The sequence below is a fragment of the Vollenhovia emeryi genome, unplaced genomic scaffold (assembly GCF_000949405.1).
Source record: "Vollenhovia emeryi isolate VEMERY1.0 unplaced genomic scaffold, V.emery_V1.0 DF939150.1, whole genome shotgun sequence".
Classification (NCBI taxonomy): Eukaryota; Metazoa; Arthropoda; class Insecta; order Hymenoptera; family Formicidae; genus Vollenhovia; species Vollenhovia emeryi.
In genome coordinates, this window is record NW_011967216.1 from 2,109,304 (window position 1) to 2,133,990 (window position 24,687).

A 24,687-nucleotide genomic window follows, 5' to 3' on the forward strand; every position below is an offset into this window, starting at 1 on the left:
TCGATTAGCAATCCTCTCACTTTATCATTCGCCATTCAAATATTTTTTAAGAGGACACTTCATTTTCCATTTTTGTATTTATTTTTATCTTCATTATTTACCAAGTTATGATCACTTGAAATTTGGTACATTTCTCCCCAATTTTTAGTGTATGATTTTGCAGAATTGTTACTGGAAAGGACCTGAAGTAAGGTTATAACAAATTCAATGAAATTTACCAGGTGGATTGGCAATAAGCTCGCTGTTTTAATAATAATTTAATATATTAATAATATTGCATTATTAAATATAGCGTTTGATATTATACACTGTATTTCTCCTCAAATCCAAGATTTTGCGGATCGAGTCGTGATTCCCCCTCTTCCCGCGATCACGTAAATTCCTGCAATTGTTCTTCTACTTTTTTTGCACGCCGTAAACTCGAAAAAAGTACTCAAATAATAGCGCAAAATTACAAAATTGCTAGATACAAGTCACGGTTGTTGTTTAGAATTTGCATTTTTAATCAATATCTACTAGCGGCCTATAATATTTCCTATCTGCAAATTCTCACAAATTTAGATAAGACAATCGCATACTTGAAAGAGCGATACACGCGAAAGATAATTAAAATCCAACTCTTCATATCAAGATTTTACAACGCGTTGCAACTCTTTACATCTGCGAATAGGGTCAATATATTTCTTCTCGTTTCTCTTCCAGTCCAAGCGAATCAGGATTAAAGAATAAAGTCGAGACATTCGGAATTGCAGAATATGGGCGATATTTGAGATACTTGGGGTTCGCGATCGGTCATGGAATCATTACGAGTGCTCTCTCGTAAAAGTGTAGAGCAGTAGAAACAATTATCCGAGATAGCTTCGTCTGGTTTCGTAATTTGCACTAATTAATGCACGACAAAGCGACGCGATAATTCCAAACGCATGGAGACTCGTCTGATATAAGACTTTATCTTGGTGGTAAAAAAACAAGACGCGTCATCATTGGCACGCTCTTATCAATCCTATAAATGCCGGGAGTACGTTTCGCCCGGATTGCACTGGAGCGAATTACAAGTTGACAACATCATCTGTACCTCGCGTGCATTTTTTACGGCAAGAATGCAGTCGGCGGCACAATCCGAGATAGATATGCGCCACGTTGAGGCTCCGAGGAACATTATCTTGGACTGCGACGCTGGTATCGACGATGCTCTGGCTTTGATCGTTCTCCTAGCCGGTCACACGGAAGGGAGAGTCAACGTTAAAGCAATCACTTGTGTTAACGGTAACACTAAAGTGGACAATGTGGTGAGAAACGTGTTCAGAACGCTGCACGTGTGCAACTGTACCGATGTAAGTTATAGCATTCGTTTACACATCCTGTTTGCTTGTGAAAACGACATTATATTATTCTGAATTTGCTAGCAATCTTAAGGAACATCTCCACATTTTTTCCTACATTGTCGAGTCATTTACGTGCGCGGTATTCGCTGCGCTGATCCTGTGTATCTTGATTATTTTTAATAATAATGACCATTTATTTTCAACTTTTAATCCATGTAAAACTATATAAAAATCGATCACACTCTCGTTTCTGCAGATACCTGTTTATCGAGGAGCGTACTCGCCCCTGTTGGATACTCCGAACGCCAAAGAAACAGCATTAGAGCATTATCATGGAGCTGATGGATTCGGAGATGCATTTACCGATGATCCTGATACAAGTAAACTTGAAGAAGAGCACGCCGCGTGCGCTATACACAGAATCACTTCGGAGGATCCAGGTAATACTATCCTCTTTTGCTACAAGTACATAAGCTTAATTTAATAATAATTGTCTTATAATTAAGGTAACGTCTCCGTGATCTGCATGGGTCCCCTGACGAACATAGCGATGACTATGAAACTCTACCCAGAGTTTGTGGATAATGTGAAGGAGTTTTTTGTGATGGGCGGAAATTCAACGGGTAATATACGAAATTGTTTGCGTTAATTAAGTTAATTTGCTCGCTATAAATATTTTTAACAAACTGAAAACTAGGTATAAAAGTGTAGAATAATACAGCAACATAATAAAATGTATTTAAAGCGCAGGGTAACATAACTGCGCAGGCGGAATTTAATTTCTACGCAGACCCGGAAAGCGTGCACATTGTACTCAACAGCAACAACAAACCTTTGTGGTTGTTACCATGGGAGTCCTGTTTAGAGAGTAGAATCACACATGTACGTACAATTCCGCTCGTAATTATTATCAATTACTGAAATACCATTATAATAATTATTTGTTCAAGTCAAACTCTATTATTAGCACGAAACGATAGTAATTTTTGATTTTTTAGGAATGGCGAATGAACGTGTTGGGCAAAATAGACAAACCGTGCGTGCACATGATGAACGCAATCGAGGACAGTAGACGCTCGCAAGGGAAAAAGCTATTTCCTCATTATACTATGTGCGATGCTTTCTTAGCCGGAATTGCATTGGTACCTCATATGGCTAAGAATGTTGTCGCGTGGCACGCGGACATCGAATTGAACGGCAACAGAACTCGGGGCCAAGTAGTCCTTGATCATTTGTTGTCGAACAAACCGAATGTAAATTTGATACATAGTTTTGATTCCGACATTTTTAAGAAGATACTACTGGATGCAGTAAACACGATTCCTGATTATCGGTAACTGTCATTTTGTGAAATGTAACCACCATCAAGAAATAAAAGGATATAAGAACAAATATTGTTTGTTTCTCGTTTCTAACTTATTATTTGAATTAGTATAGTTTCTAAGTTATTATCCAAGTTAGCTTTTGCATTAAAATTAGAATCAACTTTTTGTATAATTTCCATATAATGTTTAAATATTCATCTCTTCTCTCTAATTCTTTAGAAATTCTTACAAGTTTTCTCTAATTTCTTCTCTCTAACTCAACAGGACGTAATAGGGAGTAACGAGGAAAAGGACGGGATATTATTCCGAGAGAATAATAAAAGACATAAGAAGAGACTAGAAAACTCATTTTCAAGGTTATATTGTTAAAAAAAAACAACGAAATGGATTTGATGGCTCTTATCCCTGATTTTACGACGACACCAATTATTCAGGTATGCGATCATCATCCAGGAGAAATGTCAAGATAGAATTCTATTCTAATTTCATATCACTCAATATCTACTCGTGTGATATAATTTATATAATTTAGCAAGAAACTTATTCAGGTATTAAAATTATAGAGAAAACTCCTCTATTATGAGAAAAGTTTTCAACACCCAAATTCAATCGCAAATCTCTTTTCGCAACGATTACGCAATCTAATAATGAATTATTCACTGAACAGATTTTGTTCCAAGAACAATAAATTCATGGTGAGAATGAACCCCGCTATCCCATATTAGGATCTTATCTCATAATATGGGACTTTTCTCTAGTTTTAGAAATGTGTGTATACATAATATAATACAATTACTTAATTTTATTTCGAATTGCATTTAAAACTATCCGTGTTTATGTAAATGTATCTTTCTATTCCTTAAATAAGTAACATTAGGCAAGACTGCGGTTCTTAATCAAAGTAGGAACATGTGGTTTTTATTATCAAGGAAGAGACATGTTCCAACTCTTGCTTAACTTTTATACTCGATTATCTTAGAAAGAAAGATAAGTTCGTGAAAACATGGATATATTGAAGTATTATTCAAAATAAAATGATATAAATAACTGTTATTTTCTGACGCAATAATTATGTACCTTTAAAATCCCATTATGTAATAAAAAATATATTGGTTGAAAAAATTGTATGAATTCATATTTTTATGTAGGCTGGAATGAAAAAAAACGAATATTTTTACGTAATACAAAGCTCTCAATATCTTACAATGGTTGATAAATGTACAAAACGATTTTACAGAAATGCAGTAATATATGCATATATTTAAATTCGTTTCAAATTGGAATATATCACTCTGTTATTTATAAGAGAGGTGAACAAAACTTGTAATAGTGAAATATTAAAGTAAGCAAATATATAGCATGAACCGCACCTGGAGCACGTTTGTGAGATGCCGCCAAAGGAAGATTCATTGATGAAGATAATCCCTGGAATTTCTCCTTGGTCAAGACTACGACGCTGGTTTTTTAGTACGCTGATAGTGTCGCAAAAACATCCGTTTACGCGATACTGTCTGAAGAGTACCCAGGCGATCGATTACGAGATCAGTCGACACCTCAAATCCCATCCTTATATGATCCATCCCTTTAGTTCCTTCAGGTGAGTTTCTTCCCAGAAAGATTAACAGGCTCAATTAAATAATAAACTAGCTCGGTTTTAATCTCGAAGCAAAATTAAATTGCCATTCTTATGTAGAATATGTTGGGAGTCTGCGATGACACTGTTTATCGTAGCGGCTCTATTGACCACTCCAGTCTTCCTTGCATTTCATTTTAACGAATACGAAAACTGGTACCTCTTCAATATTGCGATCGACGCTGTATTTATGTGTGACATTGTGATCCGGTTCTTTACCGGTTATTATGATTCTAATACACATTTGATAGTTCTGGACCCGAGAGTCGTGGCGAGGTAGGAATACAGTAAGACACGTTTTAAGATCAGCCTACAATAGCTTTGTGTAACTTCTTTAATCTCTGTTCTTTTTAAAATGCGGATTTGAAAGTTTGTTTAGAAAAGTGAGTTCTTCGATGATTTATTTATGAGGCGATAATTATCATAGCAATTATCTACGAGGTTTCTTCGTCGTGGATGTGATACCAGTACTACCACTGGAATTTCTCATCGTTCTCTTCGAGTCCGTGTGGTATTTGGCGTCTTTGAACCTGCTGAAGATACTGTGGATACGAACCGTCATCATTTATGCACGCAGACTCTATTACGTTAGGAGCCAATTCTACTTCCTCGCTACGTAATGAAATCGAAATTCTGCTCACTTAAATGTTAAACATGAAAATTCCAGGTATATCGAGTTAATTTCCATCTGTACAAGGTAACGGAAATCAGTATTATCATCATCGTATGCGTGCACTGGGCCGCTTGTCTCGAGTATTATTTGCCGTTGGCAGTCGCCAAGATAATCGGGCAAAATGACGCGTTAGTAATTGACGTATTGTGCTTCAAATGGAAAATTTTAACACTAACATACATGAGCAAGGCAGTGTTTCTATTTTTTTGCCTTTCACTTTACCATTCGATCTATGTTAGCTTTTATTTTTTAAAGATCGTTCCTGTTGTTTATAAAACATAGTACATCGAGGGAATGTCTTCCCCTCGCAATAATTAAATAAAATGCGCGATCGAGATGAAAAGTAGAAAAACTTTGTAGATCATGGATTCGATCGCCCTACATGACGAAAAGGGAAACAAAACTCGCAATCTACCTGACGTGTGTTAACAGAGCTGTTATCGCCCTGATCGGATCTACGCATTATTTGAATGTCAGCACCCCAGAAGATATTATATATAATCTAATTCTCTCTATCCTCGGATTGCTCGGATTTATTTATCTGCTGGGTACATTCACCATACTTCATTTCACAGTCTTTCTCGTTACAAATTTAAGATTAAGTACTGTGCTTTTGCTAATCGATAATAAGTTTTTCTTCTTCCCAAAATGGTCGTGTAGCACAATTCTTGCAGTTAATGATGACGTTTCATTCTACTCGCAAGAGACACTTGAAATTAATCCAGCAGCTACAACAGTATATGAGGTACAAGGAATTGCCGTATTCGGTGCAGCGACGATTGCTGTCTTACTACAATTACCGCAATAAGAAAGGATTCGAGAGAGACAAGATTATTATCAACCACGTGTCGCCCTATTTGCGAGAAGTACGCGGTACCTTGACAAATTTCCAGCGGAAAATTTACTCTAAAAGATTATCAAAGTAGTTCTTTTATGCAAACACGGCCGGAAACCATTTTGCAAAAGCTGTTTTAGTTCTACTCTACTCGTATTTTGAATACTACTCATTTTCTTGTTTTGTAAAAGAGACAGCACAATTTTTCTTTTAAGTTATATGTTTTTTTATAGAATTAAATTCTTTATCGTTTCAGAAACTTCTTCGGCACAATTATCGCCGATTACTGAATGATGTGGAGCTATTCGGATACCTGCCGGAAACAGTGGTGACACAATTGGTCGGCGCCGTGCGTTCCGAGATTTTCATACCAAACGATACGTTAGTCAAGGCCAGTGCACGCGGTAACGCTTTGTATTTCATCGCCTCCGGCACCGTGGCCGTCTACAATAACGTGGGGAAAGAGGTAAAAGATTTAGAATAAAGAATCTGTCTCATTGTCAGATTCTTGTTTTTCAAACTATTCAGCATATAACTTTGAAGCTTGACTTTGCGTCAAAGTCCTGAAAAATTGCACACTGATCTAAACGCACGCACAAGTCTTCATCGCGTATTTCCGTAGATTTGCCACTTGGAGCAAGGCGCATATTTCGGTGAGCTGGCCCTGCTGATGGAGGATGAGCGCTGGAACGCGAGCGTCGTTGCCGCAGAGAATTGCGAGGTTTATATATTATCACGTGTCGATTTCCAATACGCCCTGACACCGTATCCCGATCTCCTTGCACACCTGCAGAACGTCGTACTCGCGCGTCCGGAGCAGACGCCGCTGCTCGAGAGGGCCCATGAACTGGACTCGCTAATGACGTCCGGGAACGTCAATATCAGCAGTATAAAAGTCAAAAGGAGAGATTAGCTGGTAAATGTCGTGAAAGCCCGTATCAGGAATTTATTTTATTCTCTTCATTTGCCTTAGGTTTAATATATTAACTGCGCTCTCATTTTTATAACTTTTCAATAATCTTACTTATATTTCACTACTAATTATACACAAAACGGCAACATTTTATTACTCTATGAAAAACAGCCTACTGAGAATTAATTATTTCTTTAACGATCGAAACTTGAACAAAGTATTATTCTTCTCGCTATATTGCAACGGATCAACAAATAACAATAATCGCTCGGTATAGAAATCTTCTTTAACGAACAGCAACTTTAAGTCCCCTTTGTCAGGATTATCTCCAGCCTGATCAGAAGCGGCGAGCCTTTCGTTTTTCTGGGTTTCTGTACGACTGCTGGTACACAGACATGAGTCGCCAGTGCTCGGGATAATCGGCGTCCCGGCAGCCGCTCACCACGCTGAACGGCGGTGCCAAGGTGTCGATGCAGAAGGCGCGTCTCGCGAACGGAGTCCTTGGCCGCGGTACCGTCATCCTCGTCGGTGGCAATCCATTCCTGCACTTGACGTCATCGCCCGTCGTCGGCCAAACTTTTTCCTCGAGACCGAGCGCGACGCCCACCGCAGACCGGATGAGCCTCGGATCTCTTCTTCGTCGCTCGAGTTCCGTTTCCGTTCTACCGTCCCGACAGGCCGTACACTTGCGCTCGGTGATGCGCGGCACGGAATTCGATCTTGATGGCTTCTCGCATCGCCGTTCACCACGGAGTTCTACGATCAAAATTCTATTATTGTTATTTAATTTTCTGCTTCTTAATTTTATAGAAAGTTGTAATTCAATTAGAAAGTAAATTATAGGTAAAACGACAGAAAGAGTTTGCCACCGTTTGTGCAGCTTCATCCATCTTGGACCACGATCTTTTTCGCACATTATTGTCGTATGTGACCCACTTTTCATCGCCCGTTATCAATCTCTTCAAAAATGGCTCGATTTCGTTTCGTTTCAGCAGCGATTCGCAGATGGAAATTCGGTCCATAAAATTTTTCACTGTTAATTCATGTGGTACCCAAATATCGAACTTCTTTTTATATCCAGTCTTATGCAAATGGTTCAAAACTGGTTTTTTGGTCAATGTTTAGTTCCGCAGCGATGTCATAAGATGAAATGTGCCGGTCTTCCTCAATTTTTTCGAGAATTTCGTCGACTTTTTCAACGATTGGTCGATCAAAGCGCGGCGCGTCTTTAACATGGAAATTTCCAGAGCGGAAACGAGCAAACCATTTGCGTGCTGCTGATTTTGATAAAGCATCTTCACCATAAACACCACGAATTTTTTCACAAGCCTGCGAAGCGTTATCGCCTTGGTCAAAGTGATATTGTAAAATATAGCAAATTGTTTCAGAATTTTGCCTCATTTTCAAAACGCAATTTCGACTGAATTAACAAATGTCACAATGTTTGTTTTTTTTTAAACAATCTATGGACTCACCTTTCAAACGCGCTATATATGGCTTGATAGAGTTAGTATTACCAAAATTATGCGACTCTAAGACCATCTATTGGGAAAAACGCCACCAACTTTTTCCTTGACCTAATATGACATAAATTTCTAAAGAGCAAATTACTTATTACTTGAATCGACCAACCGCAGTTGAACATTTTCCTTCTCCAAAACTGTCCGAGAATGCTCGATTACGATCGATTCGCTCGCAGTTGTCAAGTCCTTTCTTTCCCGTGTTACATTATTTCTCACCGTTGCAAAAACGGTTGCAGCAGCATTGATTTTTCCTCGAGTCTTTCTCCGCCCGGTTCTGCCTCGCACAATTGCACTTGTCCTCCTCGCTTCGAGACAGAAGCTCGCGATTCTTCGGCACCGGCGTGTGCTGGATCATGGCAAAGATCGCTGGGGCCATGCCACCCTCGGAACCGTCGATATGCGTCGACCTGCGCGGCTCGTACACCGAGTTTAGCGGCGTCTCCCAGCAGATTGCCAGGTCCATTCGAGTTTCCGGTTTCTTGCAGCCGAGCGCGGGTCCAAACAAACGATCCTCCCCCCTCGTTGTCGTAAGTTTTGCACAATCGGGGTTCCACTTGGCGTCTCGCCCACAGCTGGGTGAACAAACGCGACATTCTTTCCTGAATACGGAATCGTCCACCCGATCTGGAAGCGGCTGGTGCTGCAGGTTCTCCGCGTGCAACCGCTTCGCCAGAGCGAATTTGTCAACGCAGGAAGCGATTTCTGGAGCGAGAGAAGGTTCTTTTATTTTACTTTACTGGAATTACGTTAAAGGAAATACAATTGTATTAATTAATAATCATGGTTGGCAAGTAACGCGTTACTTGTAACGCCGTTACCGTTACAGTTACTTTTGTTTGGTAACGAATTGGTAACGGCGTTACGAGGAAAGGAAGAAAAGAAGAGAAAATCTGTTATACGTCACCATTCTGCCGTTCGTCTTCCTCGGGGGTCGTCTGAAGTTGGGGACATTCAGGCGTGTGTCTTCTCGGAGAGAGGATCGTCCGCTTTTCCAAAGCGTGCTTGGATCGGCAACGCTCGCGGGGGTCGTCGCTCTCGCGGACGATCGATTTAGCGCGACAACGAACGCAACGATCGCGCGATTCCATCTTCACTCGGCGGTCGACTACTTCATCCACCGTCTCCTCGTCGTTTTACATAACGGACACGCGTTTCATTACTAATGAGCAGTTGGGAGGGACAGAGGCGAATCCCTGAGGCACATCTTCCAGCGGGAGAAGCTCTGAGGGAGGCTCGACGGGGGTCGCCGCTCCCGCTTACCGTTGTTCTCCATTTTTCGACACTGTCCGGAGAATACTTGAGCACCAGTCCACCATAGGAATGCCTCGATCACCAAATGCTTTACTCCCACTCTCTCGACGCCGGTTTCCCTGACGACATGATAATTCGATATCAAGCTCGTTGCCGAATGCTTGCATTTATTATTATCTCTATTATTAACAAGAAGAATATTATTGTCGCCAGTAATTGACATTAACAACAGGAAGAAAAATTATTTCACGACTTTAAACTGGCTGGATGATTTCATTTAACAATTTATTCCAACGTTTCGACCATCCGGATTGTGGTCCTTTCAAAGGAAATATCTACAATTTTGAAGAAACTTATTATTTATAAGCCGTTCGTATAACAATTGCCATAAGTATAGCCACCGAGACGAAATAAGATTCACAACTCTACACTTACATAGATATCATCCCTCTTTGGATATCGGTCGGAGAAAACTGTGTTTGAAGGCACGTCCATCCGACACAACAGCCACAGTAGGACTACGGTCAGGGACGTTACAACGAAAATACATAGTGAACACAAACTGAAACAAAAAAAAAAGAAGAGCTATTGGAAATGGAATAAGTAATTAGTGTTTGTTTTTATTTATTTGTCGTTCGTGTTCGCTATGTATTTTCGTTGTAACGTCCCTGACCGTAGTCTTACTGTGGCTGTTGTGTCGGATGGACGTGCCTTCAAACACCTCTTTCTCCGACCGATATCCAAAGACGGATGACATCTTTTTTACATTTAAATTTTTAACTAATCTATGTAAGTATAGAGTTGTGAATCTCATAAAAGTGGTCAAATAATCTCTATTATTATTGTCGTTAGATAATAATAATTAGTTATATCATTCTATTATGATCTTGTAATCGGCACTCACGGACGGTTGAAACATTCCCCGAAGCGGAATGCTTTAGCGGAATCCTATTTATTCCGACGAGGAACAAGTGGGATATTGCGAGAATACCGGAGTTGTAATGTAACTAGAGGAAGGTCGCGATGACTTATTGTTAGTCAACTTTATTCGGGCCGAAATGATGTTGAAAACTATGGAAATTGTTAACTCTCGTCTGTTCAAGATCAGGCGCGCGCCAGCGCGTCAATTCACGTCACGTGAACGTAATGCGGGAAGTCGAGGAGAACTCGTCGGGAAACACCGATGACGTCTTCTCGAAATCACGTATTTCCAAATAGAAAATATACGAAATGTAGATCGCGGCGAGTGTACCTGCAGACCGAGGATGCGGAAATGCAAAGCGTCTCATGAATATTATGAATATCATTAACACGCGACGCATATTTTGCAAAAAGGCTTCGTTTTTGCTTGATTGTAGCGATTAAAGCGGGAGGCAATCAAGGACAGACGCGACGACGCGTTTGTATATTTATAGCGGCGAATCCGTGAATGCCTTCCTGGATCATTGCCATTCTCCCTTCCACTCCATTTTGCCGGAAGAAAACCTTGAAGCGCGCTTCGAAATCGCGGCCAGCACCTAGCTAGCGCACGCGACAGTCGTAAACTAATGCTTGTCCGAGTCTCTTCCGTTTTCTCTATATTACTGATAAAATATTCGTAATGTCACCAAGTAGAAGCAAGGTGCGGCGATTAAATGTGTACCTTGCTGAAAAATCACTCGGTTCCGTTAATTCCCTCTTTCAGGAAAAACTATCTTAATGTATGTATCCATCTATGTAAAATCACATAATTAACATTTTGCTAATAACCAAAGTAGGAGTTAACAATTACAAGGACTAATACACTTGTTGTTTTCTTTCAGGATCAAGATTACATACGTTTTAACGAGAAACAACTTGGTCAATCCTTCCCATAATTAATTCTACAGCAAGATTTCAAGAAGAGATAGGGAGAATTCGCGGCGAGTCGTTAATAGCTCGTCGGACCGAGCGTGCGTAGCTTTAATTACGGTAGCGATCGTATGTTTTCCCACAACGCGACACGAAACGAGGAACCCATTGGGGAAACCACGCGGCCGTGATATATTCCCGGTATAAACGTTGTAGCGGCGATCGTGACGCGATGAATCAGTTGCGGCAGCGAGACTAGTGAATCCGCGGACGTCGTGCCACTCGGACAGTCCGCATCGTGAGTCCCTCGTTCGTTCCGTCGAGACCAAGAGGACACCCGCGGTATTTTTTATTACGGCCAGTGAGTATTATCCAAGACATAACAAACTTTCTCAAATTTCATTGCTAGAGGGTGCGCGAGTGACAATGTTCGATTACGTTCTTCAAGACGAGACACTTGTTGAACGCTAGCGGGAAGAAGAACACGAGCGGCAATTGCGCGAGTTAGCTACAAAGTATAATTACGAGGAATGTAATTACAAAGAATGCAAGCTGAGAGAGGAAAAAGCAAGAATGAAATATTTCTACATCTTGTCTTGAATTTAAAAAAAGACGCGGGTGATGGAGGGTTTTATAGAGCAATTGGATCAATGCTAACAGATGTCAGAAATTAACGTGCTAGTGCGATAAACATACATGGTAGTGAAATGTTCAATCGACTTCAAAGTTCATTCGCGCATCTTCTTAACAAAGATATTTTCGGACATAGAACGGTATTTTTTCCAACAATGATGTGACATTGCACGCTGTTTTGTAGGTGATCTTTTCAACTGGTGTCTCTTACGGTTCGCCAATATGAACGAAACAAAGAAGGCCAAGAATGATGAGATACTGTATCTGGACGAGGTCCACGACGAGGTGTCGAGACCCCTGACGTCCACCGACTCGGAGACAGTGGTTCCGTCCATTGGTCTGCGCGCCGGCTTTGTCTCGGAAACCGACGGAGATTCTGCGAGCAATTCGCGATCCCGGAGACCGTCGTTCACCGAAACGGAGATCGGCGAGCGTGACAAGAAACTGGCGCCGCCGATCGGTTTCGACAACAGAAACGGTCTGGAACTTCCCCCGGAATCGCAATCCGGCTGGGGCAGCACCATCTTCCCGTCGCCTGCAGCACCCGTCGTCACCCCTGACGTGAACGTCTATCAGCACAAGAAAACTCTGGCCCAGGGTATGATGGATTTGGCACTGTTGTCCGCAAACGCGAATCAGATGCGCTACGTTCTCCAGACGGATGGTCGGCACCCGTACTTTTATCCGTCGCTCATCATGATCGGCATGAGCTTGTTTCTGCAGATCGCCGTGGGTATTGGTCTTATATGGAACAGTGTCTACAACGTCAAGGAGCACGAGCAAATGTGTAAGGCCAACAAGGCCAATAACTGGACGGTCATCGGCATCTTCCTCGTCACGATTTTCAATGTTTTCATCTCGTCGTTTGGTGTTGTCGATCAGACAATCACAACATAACAGTTTTTTTATCTCTCTCTCTCTCTCTTTCTTATGCGCAATCGTTGTACGCAAAGTGAAAGGCCAGATAAAATATCCCTGTTGTTTTTAAAGTGATACGAGCAAGTTTACTTTAGATTACATACAGGAGAATGTGCTTTCCTGTACTATTATTACTTAATGCATATTAATTATCAGATGTATTCGATGGCGAAAACATTTTTTAATTTTACTTTTAGAACTTCTCGTCACAGTCATATTGATTTATATCAAAAGTGAAAATCGACACAAATTTCCTTTCTTCATACGATTGCTTCTTTAAATATTTTCTCATCATTAGCATAAAAAAACGACGAGGATATTTTAGAATCTGACGTTAAGTGGCTCATTCTACACACACCACTCATTCACATTATTGTAAACTACGTTGACTCATTCGTGTAAAACTCATTTCTTTCAGACACATAAATAATTTATAGTAATAAATAGTAACTTAATACTTTTTTTATTTTCAAATCGTAATAAGCGATAAAATATTTATCATGCAATAATAAATAATTCTTTTTTACGTGATATACGTTTGTAATATAAAACGATATATATAAAAGATGTTAAACGCGAACGACTGATGGTATCAATTCCAACATTTCCTTCAATTCATCAGCCAATCGCTTTTTGTTTCGTTGGAAATTTTCCTCTTCGTGATCCTGGCGCTCGCTCAAATCGTTCAACCAGCTCTGCGCCTCTGCGTTGTTACATTGACTTCTTTGCGCGCGAGACGGGCAATTCAAGACCGAGTTTCTGGAACCACTGCTATCCATCGACTCTTCGAATGTAACAATTCCAAGTTTATCTCTAATTGCGTGACGTAACAGCGAGTTGAATGCGGCGAGATCCCGCGTACGGATTACTCTCGGATTCGATTCCAAAGATCTTCTGTGCTCCTGAATCACTGTAGCCTGCAATGCACATCGTTGCAGTTGTGTTGCAATTAGTACAATGTTGCCAAAAAACTTTGTGATTCACTATCTAATCCTATTCTTCGGATACTCGCGTCGAGTTAAAATTTGATCTAGGTAATTTTTATTGTTCTGGTTTTATTATAAAGAAAACTAGGACTTTTACAAATATTTTTTTGTGTTTGGGAGATAAGTTTGGTACTTTTCGCAGTCTTTTTCTGCGAGCCGAGCAAAATATGATCTTTGAGTTGTTCTTTCTCTACTAAATGACGAATAATGCCACTTTTTTTCTCTTGTATTTTATTGGAGGAAGAATAAGACAGTTTAAATCGCGATGAATACGGCCAACTTTTTGTCTCTCACTATCAATGTAATGGAGTCCACTTTCTTTATCTCTTCTGTCTCTCTTTTGTTAAGTTCCTCCAGGAAATATTTATCGCACAATGAATGCTTATGGAATGCCTGTGATAGCGATATCTGCACGAGACATACACGTTCACGAGAGAGAATATAATTATCAGTAGAACCGCTTCATAGAGAAATGTTGGAAATTCAAGAAATGGCTAGAAAACGTAGATTCTTCATTTTTATCGCGACGTAAACGTATTTTCCGCATCATGATAGATAGGAAGAAAGCGACTCGACGCGAATCACTCTACGTCTGGCACTTTTTTTCTCAAGGTTTACCATCCAGTTGAAGAATATATGCCGTTTTCGCAGCCACTTGGCGTTCGCCTCGAGCAGGGTGCCGATCTCGCGGAATTGCCGCAATTGCTGCCGATCCTTCTCAGAGCTCCCGCCTTCTCCGCTGCCGAGGACGCGCGCCCTCGCGAGGCGTTTCGTCAACGCTAACTCGGACACGCTCAAATGCGGCAGACCACTCACGTCGAGACTCGCTGCGTGCACTTTGGATATCAATTTCACCCGCTCGCGCGCTAACTCGTTAATCTCTCGCAAGTTTAGATTTACCGTGGCGTTCAGGTGCAGGATACTGCTAAATTTGGCGCTCGTTGATAACGGCCGATCATTCGGTACGGCAGCTGACGACGGAGACTAGATCGGGGACAAAAGTAGACCGTCAAAAACAGTTGCTTTCAATACGTACAGAGCATTCGACAAGAATGGGACCCCCCTATTATGTCCAAAAGTAGGGTAAAGGCACCTAATATCGCCCAAAACGTGAAATATCGCCACTCGTGATATCTCGTCAACAAAGCGCTGATTACGCAGGTGTCCGTAATAATATGCGCCATCATGTACATGCATTTTTTCAGAATAAAAAAAAAGAGTAAAAAGAGCACGCATTGACTCGATATATAAATATTTTGAAATAGTGTGTTATATATTATATAATAAAATTAATAACAATGGCTCGTATGATAAAGATCACGTATATATAAAAAGGGGGCTCAGAGCCTAGACAAGGTTGTAGTGTTTAATAAAAATTATTCAATTAAAAAAGAATATACGTTTTCCGCTCCTTATTGGACCATCATCAGTATAAAAAAAAGAAATAAATACAAATTAACGCATGGGAGAATTCGCAAAATAGATCGTACAAAGGATTACGTCAATAATATAAAAAGAAAAAGATATAAAAACTGTAATAAATTGTAGAACGGTCGTACATAAAAAGCGGCGCTAGTGAGCGTAACGTTGTGAATTAAAAAAGAAAGTTGGAATCAAAAGTGTTGAACTGTATGGATGACGTTACTGTAATAAATATTGTATAATATAAGAAAAAAATTGTTTGGATACCTACAAACGTTTATATGTAAAATAATAAATATCTATAGCTTCACAAACTCATAAATATTGATAAACACTAATTTAATACAAATTTATAAGACCCCTGATTTTACCGGTTTTTTTCTTTTTAGTGTGGCTTAAAATGTTTTAGATTTGAACTATACTAACTTATTGTACATGAAACACAAATGTTTCCCTTTTCATTTGAGACTAAATACAGAGAAAAATGTCAATTACAATTTGAATTTTGGTAGGCGATATTAGGTGCCTTTACACACTTTCTTTTTTAGGGGAGTTCACTTTGACCACTGATATGACAACGTATCCGAATGTAAAATTTCCCGCCCTTTTAAAATCCGAAAAAAAATCAAAGTTGACCTTCAAGCGATCGTCAAGGTCACGAAAAGATAGCACTTCATGGCCCCTACAACTTTTATTCAGAACATTTTCCGTAAAAATGTGTACTTGTGGAAATAATAGGGGGTACCACTCTTTTCGCATACCCTGTGTATATGAATGGAAAAAAAGGCGCAGAAAATTTTTCTTGGCTATACGAGAGACCGCAAAGAATTTGGAAATTTTCCATCCTTAAATTTGAAAGTTTAGATACTGACTTCCGGTGGATCTACGCGCGAGCATTCGGCGCCCAAGATGCTATCAGCTAGTTTCGCTCGAAGAATGGCCGTCAGACCGTTCTGCGTTCCTAGCAGCCAACCTAAGGCTATCAACGCGTCCCGGTTGTACTGGCCGCTTTGCGGTAAGCTGTAAAATTCGATCACCGGGTATTGCAAGAATGCGAGATGCAACTTGACCGCCGACGGCGCATCTGGAAACACAACGTGTAGTCTTTTTAAAAAAGAGGCATCAAACGCGCCCACGTTGCGTGCAAACAAGTATTTGTTGTTTTCAATAAAATTAGAAAGATGAAAATGTAAAAAGTAATTTACATAAGTTTAAATCAATACTTTTTTCTGTAAAAAGAATGGGTAATATAATATTTCTTTACGCGACATTTTTCCACAGGCGCGTGCATACGATACCTTTCTTTAAGAAAAGAAAAAAAGTACCGCACGCTAAGAGATCGTGTATCCGTTTTTTTTCCTCTTAAATGCCGACAATAAGAGCAATTTAACTCCGTAATTATAGCAGTTACGTGTAGACAAAATCGTAGCGCAAATTTTTTTTTCCCTCGTAAAATCCAAGTGACGTGCACGTTTCTTGTAAAAACAAGCAAATCAGAATGCAAATCGGTTGAGAAACGAACCGTAATCTCGGAAGTGTACGTCGCCTCGTGTCTCTCTCGTGGCGTGACAGCTCAGAACGCGCAACGTGCTCCACAGCGTCTCAGCCTACGGCAGAAAACATATATTCCGTACCGTCGGGTGAAATAGATTAGGGTTAGGTTAGGTTTGTGGCAGCGCATTCGAATCTCCAACATCGCTGTACTCACGACGCTTTCGTCCGCGGCGTTACACTTGGCCAGCCTCAGGTGCTCGGACGTTATATCCACGTTTGTCAATGAATTAACGAGTCCGCATAACGTCGACAACGCGTCTCCCACATCGGACATGACGGCGCAAGATCAACAGGTTGACGGGCAAAGAACCGCGCTGTCTCACGCGCGCGCACGCGCGTTCACTCGTGTCGAGCCCGCGCGAATCTCTATCGAGTAACGTCGCTTTTACTTTTCACTTTGTACGAATAAATGCGCTCCGTTTGGAGTTTCTTTTTAAGAAAGAAAAGGAGCCGCGCTCGGGTGAGCCCCACTACCATCGTCGACGGCGGAGGAACGAGAAAAAGTGTTTGGATATGCGCGTCTCGATTTTCGCGTCGCGGTCAGTCCTTGCCCGCGGCTGCTCCTCCTCCTCTTCCTCCTCCTCCCGGAGCCTACGCTGGAATCTACGCGCCAGAAACGAGTCAGCTCGTCTCTCCTTCTCCTTCCCGCCTCTCTTCTATCCGCGGAGCCGTATCATACTGACCGATCGGTCGATGGTCAGTAACTGATGCCAGGCCAGCAGAGAACGTTTGCCACATCGCGACAGCGGTGGTGGGGATGGCTCCTGTGCCGCACACATATACGGGAACCATCCCTACTATCGTGAGTCGAGTGGCGTCAAGTGGCGTCGAGTCAGTCGAGTCAGTCGAGTGGCTCGCGGCAAACTTCGTCTGCTGTTCGAGTCCGTCTTTTTGAGATGACATCGAGGGCTTTTTTTTCGAGAGGGATCGCCTGCCTGGCGCTCGTTCTGGTGAGAGACCGTCGCGTCGGATACGACTCTTATTGTAAAAATTAACGCGCACACATGCCTTATATGTATATTAATTCTCTCAATTTTTGAATCGTTAATCGCTCGAGCGCGCAACGCCGCGCGTGTGGAAGCCGTGTGCCGTTGAAAGGCGCGGAAACGTGTCGTACGCTAACAGCGTAAAACTCTTTACCGCGTCTTTTCGTTCTTTCTGTGAGAAATGAAAGACGCCGAGCGACGCTTGAGACAAAGTATCGATAGTGAAAAGAATCGCGCGCGCGCGACTACTGCCTCAAATATGTTTATCCCCAAGTTGCTCTCTCTCTTCCTTTTTCGAATATATCGGTCATACACATTCCAGTTTTATCTCTTTCACGACCCAACGTAAATCGCTTTACATTTTTGTCCACTTACTAATGCGCGACGAGGTTTCGAAATAACACGTTTCGGAAGCGTTGTAACACATATCGAATGCGCGATAATGAGACGATGACAGACTTCGCTGGTGGAAGTGTTCCACATTTAGAAACGAGTAATTAGATTTACGGATCGGCGATCGAATTCAGCCAAAATGTTTTCGCAACCCTACGACCTGGACGGAGGTTTTATCGCGTTTTATATAATCTGTTCGCGGCTACACGTACGCTTGCATGTAACGGAATCTTATACCGCCTCTCGGTGTCAGCCTCAGTATAGAAATGATTTATCTGCCTATTATCGCCTCTGTTCCCTCGCGAGCACGCCCGCGCTATGCGATTTCCGCGGTCGGAGAACAGGACGGTTCTTTCCCAAGCGAGCGCGCCTACTTGGCGGAAAACGGCTTATTTTTAGAGAAGGAAAAACTCCCCGAGCCGCGATTCGACTCCTTTTTCGTTCCCGCAGGTCAGCCAGACGGCGCGTCTAATCCAAGGACATCCTTGCGCTTCTACGACGAACGTTCCGGAGGCGTCGTCACCCGCGGAAAATCCCTCGGCGCCGGACAACACGTCGATTTCGAGATTGATCGAGGCGGCGTACAAGAACCACGAATTGCTATCACCGCAACAGTGGTCGCAGCAAACCAACGACGACGACGACGACGACGACGACGATGATGACGACGACGACGACGACAACGACCACCATCACCACCAGGAGGCCGGGCGGACGCAACGGGAATCTTTGAGCGACGGAACGACGCGACATAGTAATAGGAAGTTGCTGCAAGGCACGTTTACCTTGCACGAGTGATCAACATCCTTCGTCAGCGATTCTCGACAAACGAATCAATAATCATTTGTAATCCGATCGAGACTGGTGGTTTTAGCACGCAATCACGCATTTAGTTGAAACACTTGCGAAAGGTAATTTATTGCCTACTTTTGATTCATAATAAATGTCTCTGTTGCAGTGCCGAGCACGACCGTTTCTATGTCGATGCACAGAAACTCGGACGAGAAGATCGTTTTCCCGGACGGCACGGTCCCGTCGATTTCGCCACAAACGCCAGTCTGCCGCAAGAGCACATTCTGCGAGAACGTCGCCGACTATCCCAGGCAACTGGTGAACGCGGCGATATCGCGGAACGCCAGTTTGCGATTCTTGGAGAGCGTCGATCCGGTCAGAGATTATTCGTACAAGTCTGTCACACGATTGCGCGCCAACGATTCCTCGTATCGTTGCGTCGAAATCAACATTTTTTTTTATATTCCGCTGTAATTGTACATCTGCGTATACCGACGGAACAAAGCATCGTGAAACCGACGTAATCGTGATGGGTTACGTAAACTTGGGCGAAAAAGATCAACTCTATAGCAGGTTTCTGTTGTAACCAAATCAGTATATACACACGCGTACAACGAGGAATCGGGAGCTTGAGATTAAAATCATTGTTACAAAAGTATTTTTAAGCGTTACCAAGCGTCGCAAATAGAGTTGTACCGGTTTTCATTCTCGACATTGGTTTATCTCATTTATCAAGTTGGTGTGCGTTTTTTCAGATGCCAGACATTGAACAGAGGATAGACGTGGCGGATGAATCGCTTTGCCGATTTCGCGTGAGTCGACGTTTATTGTTTCTTTATACTTGCTTAATTTACATTTCTCTGTGTGCTGCGTAAATGATATTTCAATTCATCATTAATCGTGAAATTGGCAGGAACAAGTGGTATATCCACAGTCCGCGCAGAACAAGGAAAAGCAATGGTTATTCATCGTGAATCAGGACAACTTGAGGCAAGGGATACGCATCGAAGTTTGCTTGTAAGAGCGTGCAATTTCATGTAAAGAACGGTAACGTGGAAATGGAATCTCTTGGTGCACAATGGGTTTTTCATTTCGCAGGAACGACGGTCAGGCGTGCAGCATGATCGACGGTTTCGCCGAGGGCTACAAGACTACTTGCAAACAAAAGTTTATCTATCGGGAATTAGCGGCGGTGGGAAACGACGGTAACATCTTCAAGGATCAATTCCGTTTTCCGTCGAGCTGCTGTTGTCACGTCAAGTTTGTCGGCGATCCTACCGCCAGGCTGGGACTGGGACTAGATCTGCCAACCAATCGAACACAATATAACAGACCGAGCGCCTTTTCCACATCGTCGATGCTTCGATAGGATAAACGACGTTCGGTACGTCGCATGTTCGCACCGAATGATTAGGATGACCAAACTCTGATTAATTTATCAAATATAATGTCTATACTGTTAAATATCAACAAACCATTACTTGCCGTTAATTGCTAACGGTAGTAATTTTTTATCTCGCGCATGAAAACCAATTATATAGTTGGAAATTGTGCTGTAAATAATTCTTTTGATTAAATTAATTGTCGAGCTTGGTCCGAGTCGTCAGCGGTTTTGGTTATCCCTTCTTCTCTCTCCGAGAGAAATAAAACCTACTTCCTGTCTTCGTTCTCTTTCGCGCCGCATGCTCGGTCTATTTATATTGCGTCTATGAATCGGAGGACCACCACCGTGTGCCGAGAGTACGAAGAAGGAAGTAGAGCAGAAAAAAATTTGCAAGCCGAGAACATTCGGCGATATTGATTAGCAGGAAACGGTACTGAGGTTTCTCCAGGAAAAAAAACTATGCAGTTTTCATATAAATATCGCCAGTGCTCTCCTGTATTATTAATATGCGAACAATATTCGACAATAGGATAATAATTACGTGTATAGAATTATATTATCATGTGATATTATGTGATACGATTACTTGTATGTTAATTACACGTTGTATCTTCTAAATCTTACCGAGTAATTTTACAAATAAAGCGATCCGTTCTTCGTTCTTGTACACATACTTGTTTTCGCATGGAACGTCAGGTCGTCAACAAAAGGCACAATGTATCTGTCGAATATTTCAGTATCTTTTTAGACAATGTCTTGAGTGAAAAACAGGCAAACTCTTAAATGATTATCTGTACATCGCAATACAATGATTTCTGGCAGTTTTCCGTTGAGAGCAAGTCACAGAGATTTGTTGAGTGTAAATTTGTCTTAATTCCCTAATGGATCGTACAAAATGCAATCTTGTCCATATGAAAGAAATGCGCTCCTCCCTTGGACGAGTAAGGAACATGTATATCGATATATCAAAAAGAAAACAGCTCGCTCGTCTTTCCGCTGCATGGTAAAGCTCTCTCGCTCTGTCTCCGTCGTTTGAAATACTCTGCATCGACGAAGCTGTCCTCCTCAACATGTCTGCGATAGAAAGGGCAAATGAATAAAAGAGCGAAAGGACTATTTTGCAGAGGTGAAGGTAAAGAGAAATGACGGGGGATGGAGCGTACCTTGGCGCTAAAGTCACCGTCGAAACCACTCTTCCTCTGCATCTGTGCCTGGAGGTCGGCCAGATGCGCGATCGACATGTCGACGTCGCCGCTGCTGATGTGGGCCGTGTGTCTAAAGTTGGTGGGCACGCCAATCATGCTCCGGTCTATCCTGAGCCTCTGATGCGGCCTACCGCCGTTCCGTCTGTTGTTCCTCGCCGCCCGTGGCGTCAGGCAACACGTGAAACATTGCACCCAGAGCTCGTTGTTACCGGCCATCTCTCGGAAGCTATTGTCCTTGGATAACTGGCAATTGTCAAGTCGGACAGCTCCGTCCTCGACACCTCGCGGCGATTAAGAGGTTAGGTCTGCGGTGGAGATGGCGAGCGTGCTCAATCCTTGCTCGCGCCGGTCTCATCGGCCGACGAGCCGAGCGACGCCAACGTTCCCGTGGAACGCGCGGCTCGCGGCTGCGAACAACATTGTTCCGTAACACCGGAGGACGATGAGGATACCCAAATCCAACGGCGCGGCGCTCGCGGAGACAAAGGCCAGCAGCAGCACCAGCAATCTTCAAGTTGACAACGACGCGGCGGCGGCGGCGGCCCGTTTCACACGATCGCCATTCGCAATTCCTCACGGATCCTTTTTACATCCGTATCCGTTCTTTGTGGCTCCACCACCTTATACTCTCTGCACTTCAAATCACATAGGTGTATAACTGGATCTTGAGAGACGAGTCTTTCTCACGTGCCGGAAAAGAATTTTAACATTCCTTCTTAAAACTTTGTAAAAAAAACTATTTCCTTGCAATTTCTATGTAACCAGGAGGTCAATTTCTGATTTCTTCTTTGAAAAAAAGTTTGCATCAATCAATCTTATTAGCTATTATTCGACCGTGCGTTCTCCGAGTGTTTGCAATCGCAATGTAGATGGTGTAAAGTGGGCTTCTGAGCTCCGTTGCTCTTTTTACCGCTTTATCTTCGTCCTCCTTGTCCCAACCGTGGTGTACAATACAATTTGTATACAATGCGTTCAAGGTCGATATAACATATTCCTGAGAACTGAGATTCAGCAGGGAGAGGGAGAGAGAGAATTGCAAGCTCATCGGTTAATATGAAATGAATAAACATTATCCAGTGATCTTTAGTAACGTTAGCTCACTCCAACAGAATTTACAACAGGTGTCGGCATCAAGTTCATATTTTGCTGGTAGAGTCTGCGGGTAATGGCGTAATTCCATAGGAGAAACCGAGCAGAATCGATCATTTCATAACTACTTAAATGCAATGCATTATTCAAACGATTGCGAAACGGCAACTTCTACTCTACTCGGTTTTCGTAGCCATATTCTGTTAGCCGTTTCTGATATATTTCTGCCGATGAGATTTGCATATACCGTTACAGACACTATGTAAAATCTCTTTTTGACAACTCTTTCGCGAAACATATCTTTTTAGTCACACGAGATCAACGTAGAAACATTTACCGCTGCAAGATCTCGCTGCATAAAAAAAATCGTTTATGCAGCGAGATCCGTAAATTCTCCCTGGATTTACGACAAAGATTCGACGGCGATTATTCCGACTATTGACGATATAAACTTTCAATGACATTTACGTTCCATTAAATTTATAACGAAGAGCAATGATGAGTTGGCAAGAGGTATGTAAAATGCCAGCTAATACATTTTATTTAAATAAATTATGTACAGGTGCGTTTTTCAGAGCTGAATCGTGACGTTCGATCCACGCCTTCTTTTTTATCTATCTTAGAACATAAATTAAAGTGTTAATTTCTTTTACGATAAATTGACTGCAAAGGCCTTCGCTCTCTCGTGTGTCCTTCGATCCTCCCCTACCTCTTCACTCCAGATAAATCTTCTTAGGTCTCTTTCTTGAACGAGTCCCTCTTCCGGTCAACCCGTTCACGAGATGTGTTCACGCAGATGTTAGAAATTATCACAGTCTGTCTATTTACAGCGTTAAATGTTAACGTGATGGTCCTAATCTAGAGAATTAACATCGCTTTCCTCTCACGCGTCTCGAATACTTTGTACCGCACATTTACTGGCGTTTTAACGTTAAAAAAACTCGTCAAAAAACACCATGTGCGTCCGCCCACACACCCACACACACATACGCGCATCGCCATACCAACCCTAAAAGTGGAATTTGCGAAACGGATAATACTTTAATTGTAGGTATGTGTGAATCCAAAGGAAATGTTTCTCGCACGAAAGCGAGCTCTGCTAAGAAAGTAAATTTACGCATTAATGACATATATAGACGTATCTATCGAGTATCGGACAACTTATCGGCGAATTCGTACAGTTAAAAACAATAATGCTGTCCGGTTCGAACGTACAACTGCATTTGCTGTAGACATGGCATGAATAAGGTAGTACTCATAGTCCAATTTTATATTCAAGAACGTCATAAGTGATCATACAGTCATTTCATTAGCTGGATATACTACTCGAGACGATCTCAAGTACAATATCGGGCTGTACCGTTCATAGTATTGGTTCCTTACAGAAGAACGCGATGCCAACCAACTAGGACTACGATATGAAGTAATAAATACTTGTGAAAAAATATATTATCGCTGGTCCGCACTCGCAATCGCGTACTGCACGTTTCCGTGGTATTCTTTTACAATACTATTACGTCTATTATCAATAACGATGCGTAGTCTAAAACAACAATTCGCGCGGCACTTGGTTTCTTTTATATCATATCCGGCTATTCGTTGATATCAATTCAACAAAGTCATGCTCTGCCTATTCATACCGAGTCTATTGTTTGCACGCCCGATTTCGATAACCTCGTTACATCAAAACTGGACAGCATTTTGCTCCCTCTTACACACATACACACATACATACACAGAGTTTGTTTACAATAGTATATTTACATTTAACGTACTTACATACAAAACGTCACGTTAGTAAAAATTCCCGGTGTGATCTCCGATATATACATGGTCATTTAGGGGCGCGCAGTCGCAGACCTTGAAATTTCAACTTAAAGAAAATATAATTCGAGATGAGAGCACCCAAAATTGTTACAGAAATAGAATTTTGTCATACAATTAAAACAAAGCAACTTATTAATCGAGTGAATAATTTATCCAAGTGAAAACGTATGAATCTTTCATTAAAATTTTT

At 41.8% G+C, this 24,687-nt stretch overlaps 7 protein-coding genes across 12 annotated transcripts; 4 read left to right on the top strand and 3 right to left on the bottom strand.

Moving 5' to 3' along the window:
- Positions 1 to 1,009: 1,009 nt before the first annotated feature.
- On the top strand, positions 1,010 to 3,226 carry LOC105565666 (inosine-uridine preferring nucleoside hydrolase-like). Its single transcript, XM_012019041.1, has 6 exons — positions 1,010 to 1,334; positions 1,582 to 1,765; positions 1,832 to 1,948; positions 2,071 to 2,207; positions 2,324 to 2,658; positions 2,915 to 3,226. The coding sequence occupies exons 1-6, from the start codon at positions 1,101 to 1,103 to the stop codon at positions 2,919 to 2,921; spliced, it is 1,014 nt and encodes a 337-aa protein (XP_011874431.1). The 5' UTR covers positions 1,010 to 1,100; the 3' UTR covers positions 2,922 to 3,226.
- Positions 3,034 to 6,719, top strand: LOC105565664 (potassium/sodium hyperpolarization-activated cyclic nucleotide-gated channel 1-like). Its single transcript, XM_012019040.1, has 9 exons — positions 3,034 to 3,084; positions 4,009 to 4,247; positions 4,344 to 4,559; positions 4,711 to 4,870; positions 4,951 to 5,084; positions 5,317 to 5,504; positions 5,617 to 5,822; positions 6,048 to 6,257; positions 6,414 to 6,719. The coding sequence occupies exons 1-9, from the start codon at positions 3,034 to 3,036 to the stop codon at positions 6,702 to 6,704; spliced, it is 1,695 nt and encodes a 564-aa protein (XP_011874430.1). The 3' UTR covers positions 6,705 to 6,719.
- Positions 6,713 to 9,482, bottom strand: LOC105565663. The gene is made up of 3 exons (XM_012019039.1): positions 9,132 to 9,482; positions 8,444 to 8,929; positions 6,713 to 7,460 (listed from the first exon to the last, which is right to left on the bottom strand). Exons 1-3 carry the CDS (start codon positions 9,313 to 9,315, stop codon positions 7,042 to 7,044), a joined length of 1,089 nt encoding a protein of 362 aa, XP_011874429.1. The 5' UTR covers positions 9,316 to 9,482; the 3' UTR covers positions 6,713 to 7,041.
- A 349-nt stretch (positions 9,483 to 9,831) lies between these two features.
- Positions 9,832 to 13,307, top strand: LOC105565662 (ninjurin-1). 3 transcript variants are annotated; one of them, XM_012019038.1, is made up of 3 exons: positions 9,832 to 9,847; positions 11,281 to 11,669; positions 12,126 to 13,307. In XM_012019038.1, exon 3 carries the CDS (start codon positions 12,164 to 12,166, stop codon positions 12,836 to 12,838), a length of 675 nt encoding a protein of 224 aa, XP_011874428.1. In that variant the 5' UTR covers positions 9,832 to 9,847; positions 11,281 to 11,669; positions 12,126 to 12,163; the 3' UTR covers positions 12,839 to 13,307. The 3 variants fall into 3 exon arrangements, with proteins under 3 accessions (XP_011874428.1, XP_011874427.1, XP_011874426.1); XM_012019037.1 differs by lacking the exon at positions 9,832 to 9,847 and adding an exon at positions 10,183 to 10,267; XM_012019036.1 differs by lacking the exon at positions 9,832 to 9,847 and adding an exon at positions 10,534 to 11,178.
- Positions 13,308 to 13,362: 55 nt separating this feature from the next.
- LOC105565661 lies at positions 13,363 to 17,510 on the bottom strand. 2 transcript variants are annotated; one of them, XM_012019035.1, is made up of 6 exons: positions 17,141 to 17,510; positions 16,976 to 17,109; positions 16,790 to 16,874; positions 16,140 to 16,351; positions 14,464 to 14,829; positions 13,363 to 13,776 (listed from the first exon to the last, which is right to left on the bottom strand). In XM_012019035.1, exons 2-6 carry the CDS (start codon positions 17,093 to 17,095, stop codon positions 13,429 to 13,431), a joined length of 1,131 nt encoding a protein of 376 aa, XP_011874425.1. In that variant the 5' UTR covers positions 17,096 to 17,109; positions 17,141 to 17,510; the 3' UTR covers positions 13,363 to 13,428. The 2 variants fall into 2 exon arrangements, with proteins under 2 accessions (XP_011874425.1, XP_011874424.1); XM_012019034.1 differs by having other exon boundaries at positions 16,976 to 17,510.
- A 113-nt stretch (positions 17,511 to 17,623) lies between these two features.
- On the top strand, positions 17,624 to 21,042 carry LOC105565660 (protein spaetzle-like). Of its 3 annotated transcripts, none has more exons than XM_012019030.1 (6): positions 17,624 to 17,771; positions 18,651 to 18,975; positions 19,159 to 19,367; positions 19,748 to 19,804; positions 19,906 to 20,009; positions 20,091 to 21,042. In XM_012019030.1, the coding sequence occupies exons 1-6, from the start codon at positions 17,718 to 17,720 to the stop codon at positions 20,359 to 20,361; spliced, it is 1,020 nt and encodes a 339-aa protein (XP_011874420.1). In that variant the 5' UTR covers positions 17,624 to 17,717; the 3' UTR covers positions 20,362 to 21,042. The 3 variants fall into 3 exon arrangements, with proteins under 3 accessions (XP_011874420.1, XP_011874423.1, XP_011874421.1); XM_012019033.1 differs by having other exon boundaries at positions 19,159 to 19,310; XM_012019031.1 differs by having other exon boundaries at positions 18,651 to 18,954.
- LOC105565659 (CDC42 small effector protein homolog) lies at positions 20,842 to 22,168 on the bottom strand. Its single transcript, XM_012019029.1, has 2 exons — positions 21,540 to 22,168; positions 20,842 to 21,450 (listed from the first exon to the last, which is right to left on the bottom strand). The coding sequence occupies exons 1-2, from the start codon at positions 21,795 to 21,797 to the stop codon at positions 21,442 to 21,444; spliced, it is 267 nt and encodes an 88-aa protein (XP_011874419.1). The 5' UTR covers positions 21,798 to 22,168; the 3' UTR covers positions 20,842 to 21,441.
- Positions 22,169 to 24,687: the final 2,519 nt, after the last annotated feature.

Bases quoted from the DNA above. Each gene is read 5' to 3' on its own strand.
- LOC105565666 (XM_012019041.1), top strand. From the start codon at position 1,101: ATGCAGTCGGCGGCACAATCCGAGATAGATATGCGCCACGTTGAGGCT. The intron at 1,335-1,581 runs GTAAGTTATAGC...TCGTTTCTGCAG, and splicing joins ACGTGTGCAACTGTACCGAT to ATACCTGTTTATCGAGGAGC. The intron at 2,208-2,323 runs GTACGTACAATT...TTGATTTTTTAG, and splicing joins TAGAGAGTAGAATCACACAT to GAATGGCGAATGAACGTGTT.
- LOC105565664 (XM_012019040.1), top strand. From the start codon at position 3,034: ATGGATTTGATGGCTCTTATCCCTGATTTTACGACGACACCAATTATT. The intron at 4,560-4,710 runs GTAGGAATACAG...TAATTATCATAG, and splicing joins GACCCGAGAGTCGTGGCGAG to CAATTATCTACGAGGTTTCT. The intron at 5,505-5,616 runs GTACATTCACCA...ATGGTCGTGTAG, and splicing joins CGGATTTATTTATCTGCTGG to CACAATTCTTGCAGTTAATG.
- LOC105565663 (XM_012019039.1), bottom strand. From the start codon at position 9,315: ATGGAATCGCGCGATCGTTGCGTTCGTTGTCGCGCTAAATCGATCGTC. The intron at 8,930-9,131 runs GTGACGTATAAC...CTCTCGCTCCAG, and splicing joins GGAAGACGAACGGCAGAATG to AAATCGCTTCCTGCGTTGAC. The intron at 7,461-8,443 runs GTGAGAAATAAT...TTTTGATCGTAG, and splicing joins CTGCAACCGTTTTTGCAACG to AACTCCGTGGTGAACGGCGA.
- LOC105565662 (XM_012019038.1), top strand. From the start codon at position 12,164: ATGAACGAAACAAAGAAGGCCAAGAATGATGAGATACTGTATCTGGAC.
- LOC105565661 (XM_012019035.1), bottom strand. From the start codon at position 17,095: ATGTCCGATGTGGGAGACGCGTTGTCGACGTTATGCGGACTCGTTAAT. The intron at 16,875-16,975 runs GTGAGTACAGCG...TTTCTGCCGTAG, and splicing joins ACGCCGCGGACGAAAGCGTC to GCTGAGACGCTGTGGAGCAC. The intron at 13,777-14,463 runs GTAAACCTTGAG...TGTGCATTGCAG, and splicing joins ATATATTCTTCAACTGGATG to GCTACAGTGATTCAGGAGCA.
- LOC105565660 (XM_012019030.1), top strand. From the start codon at position 17,718: ATGACATCGAGGGCTTTTTTTTCGAGAGGGATCGCCTGCCTGGCGCTC. The intron at 17,772-18,650 runs GTGAGAGACCGT...TCGTTCCCGCAG, and splicing joins CCTGCCTGGCGCTCGTTCTG to GTCAGCCAGACGGCGCGTCT. The intron at 18,976-19,158 runs GCACGTTTACCT...TCTCTGTTGCAG, and splicing joins TAATAGGAAGTTGCTGCAAG to TGCCGAGCACGACCGTTTCT.
- LOC105565659 (XM_012019029.1), bottom strand. From the start codon at position 21,797: ATGGCCGGTAACAACGAGCTCTGGGTGCAATGTTTCACGTGTTGCCTG.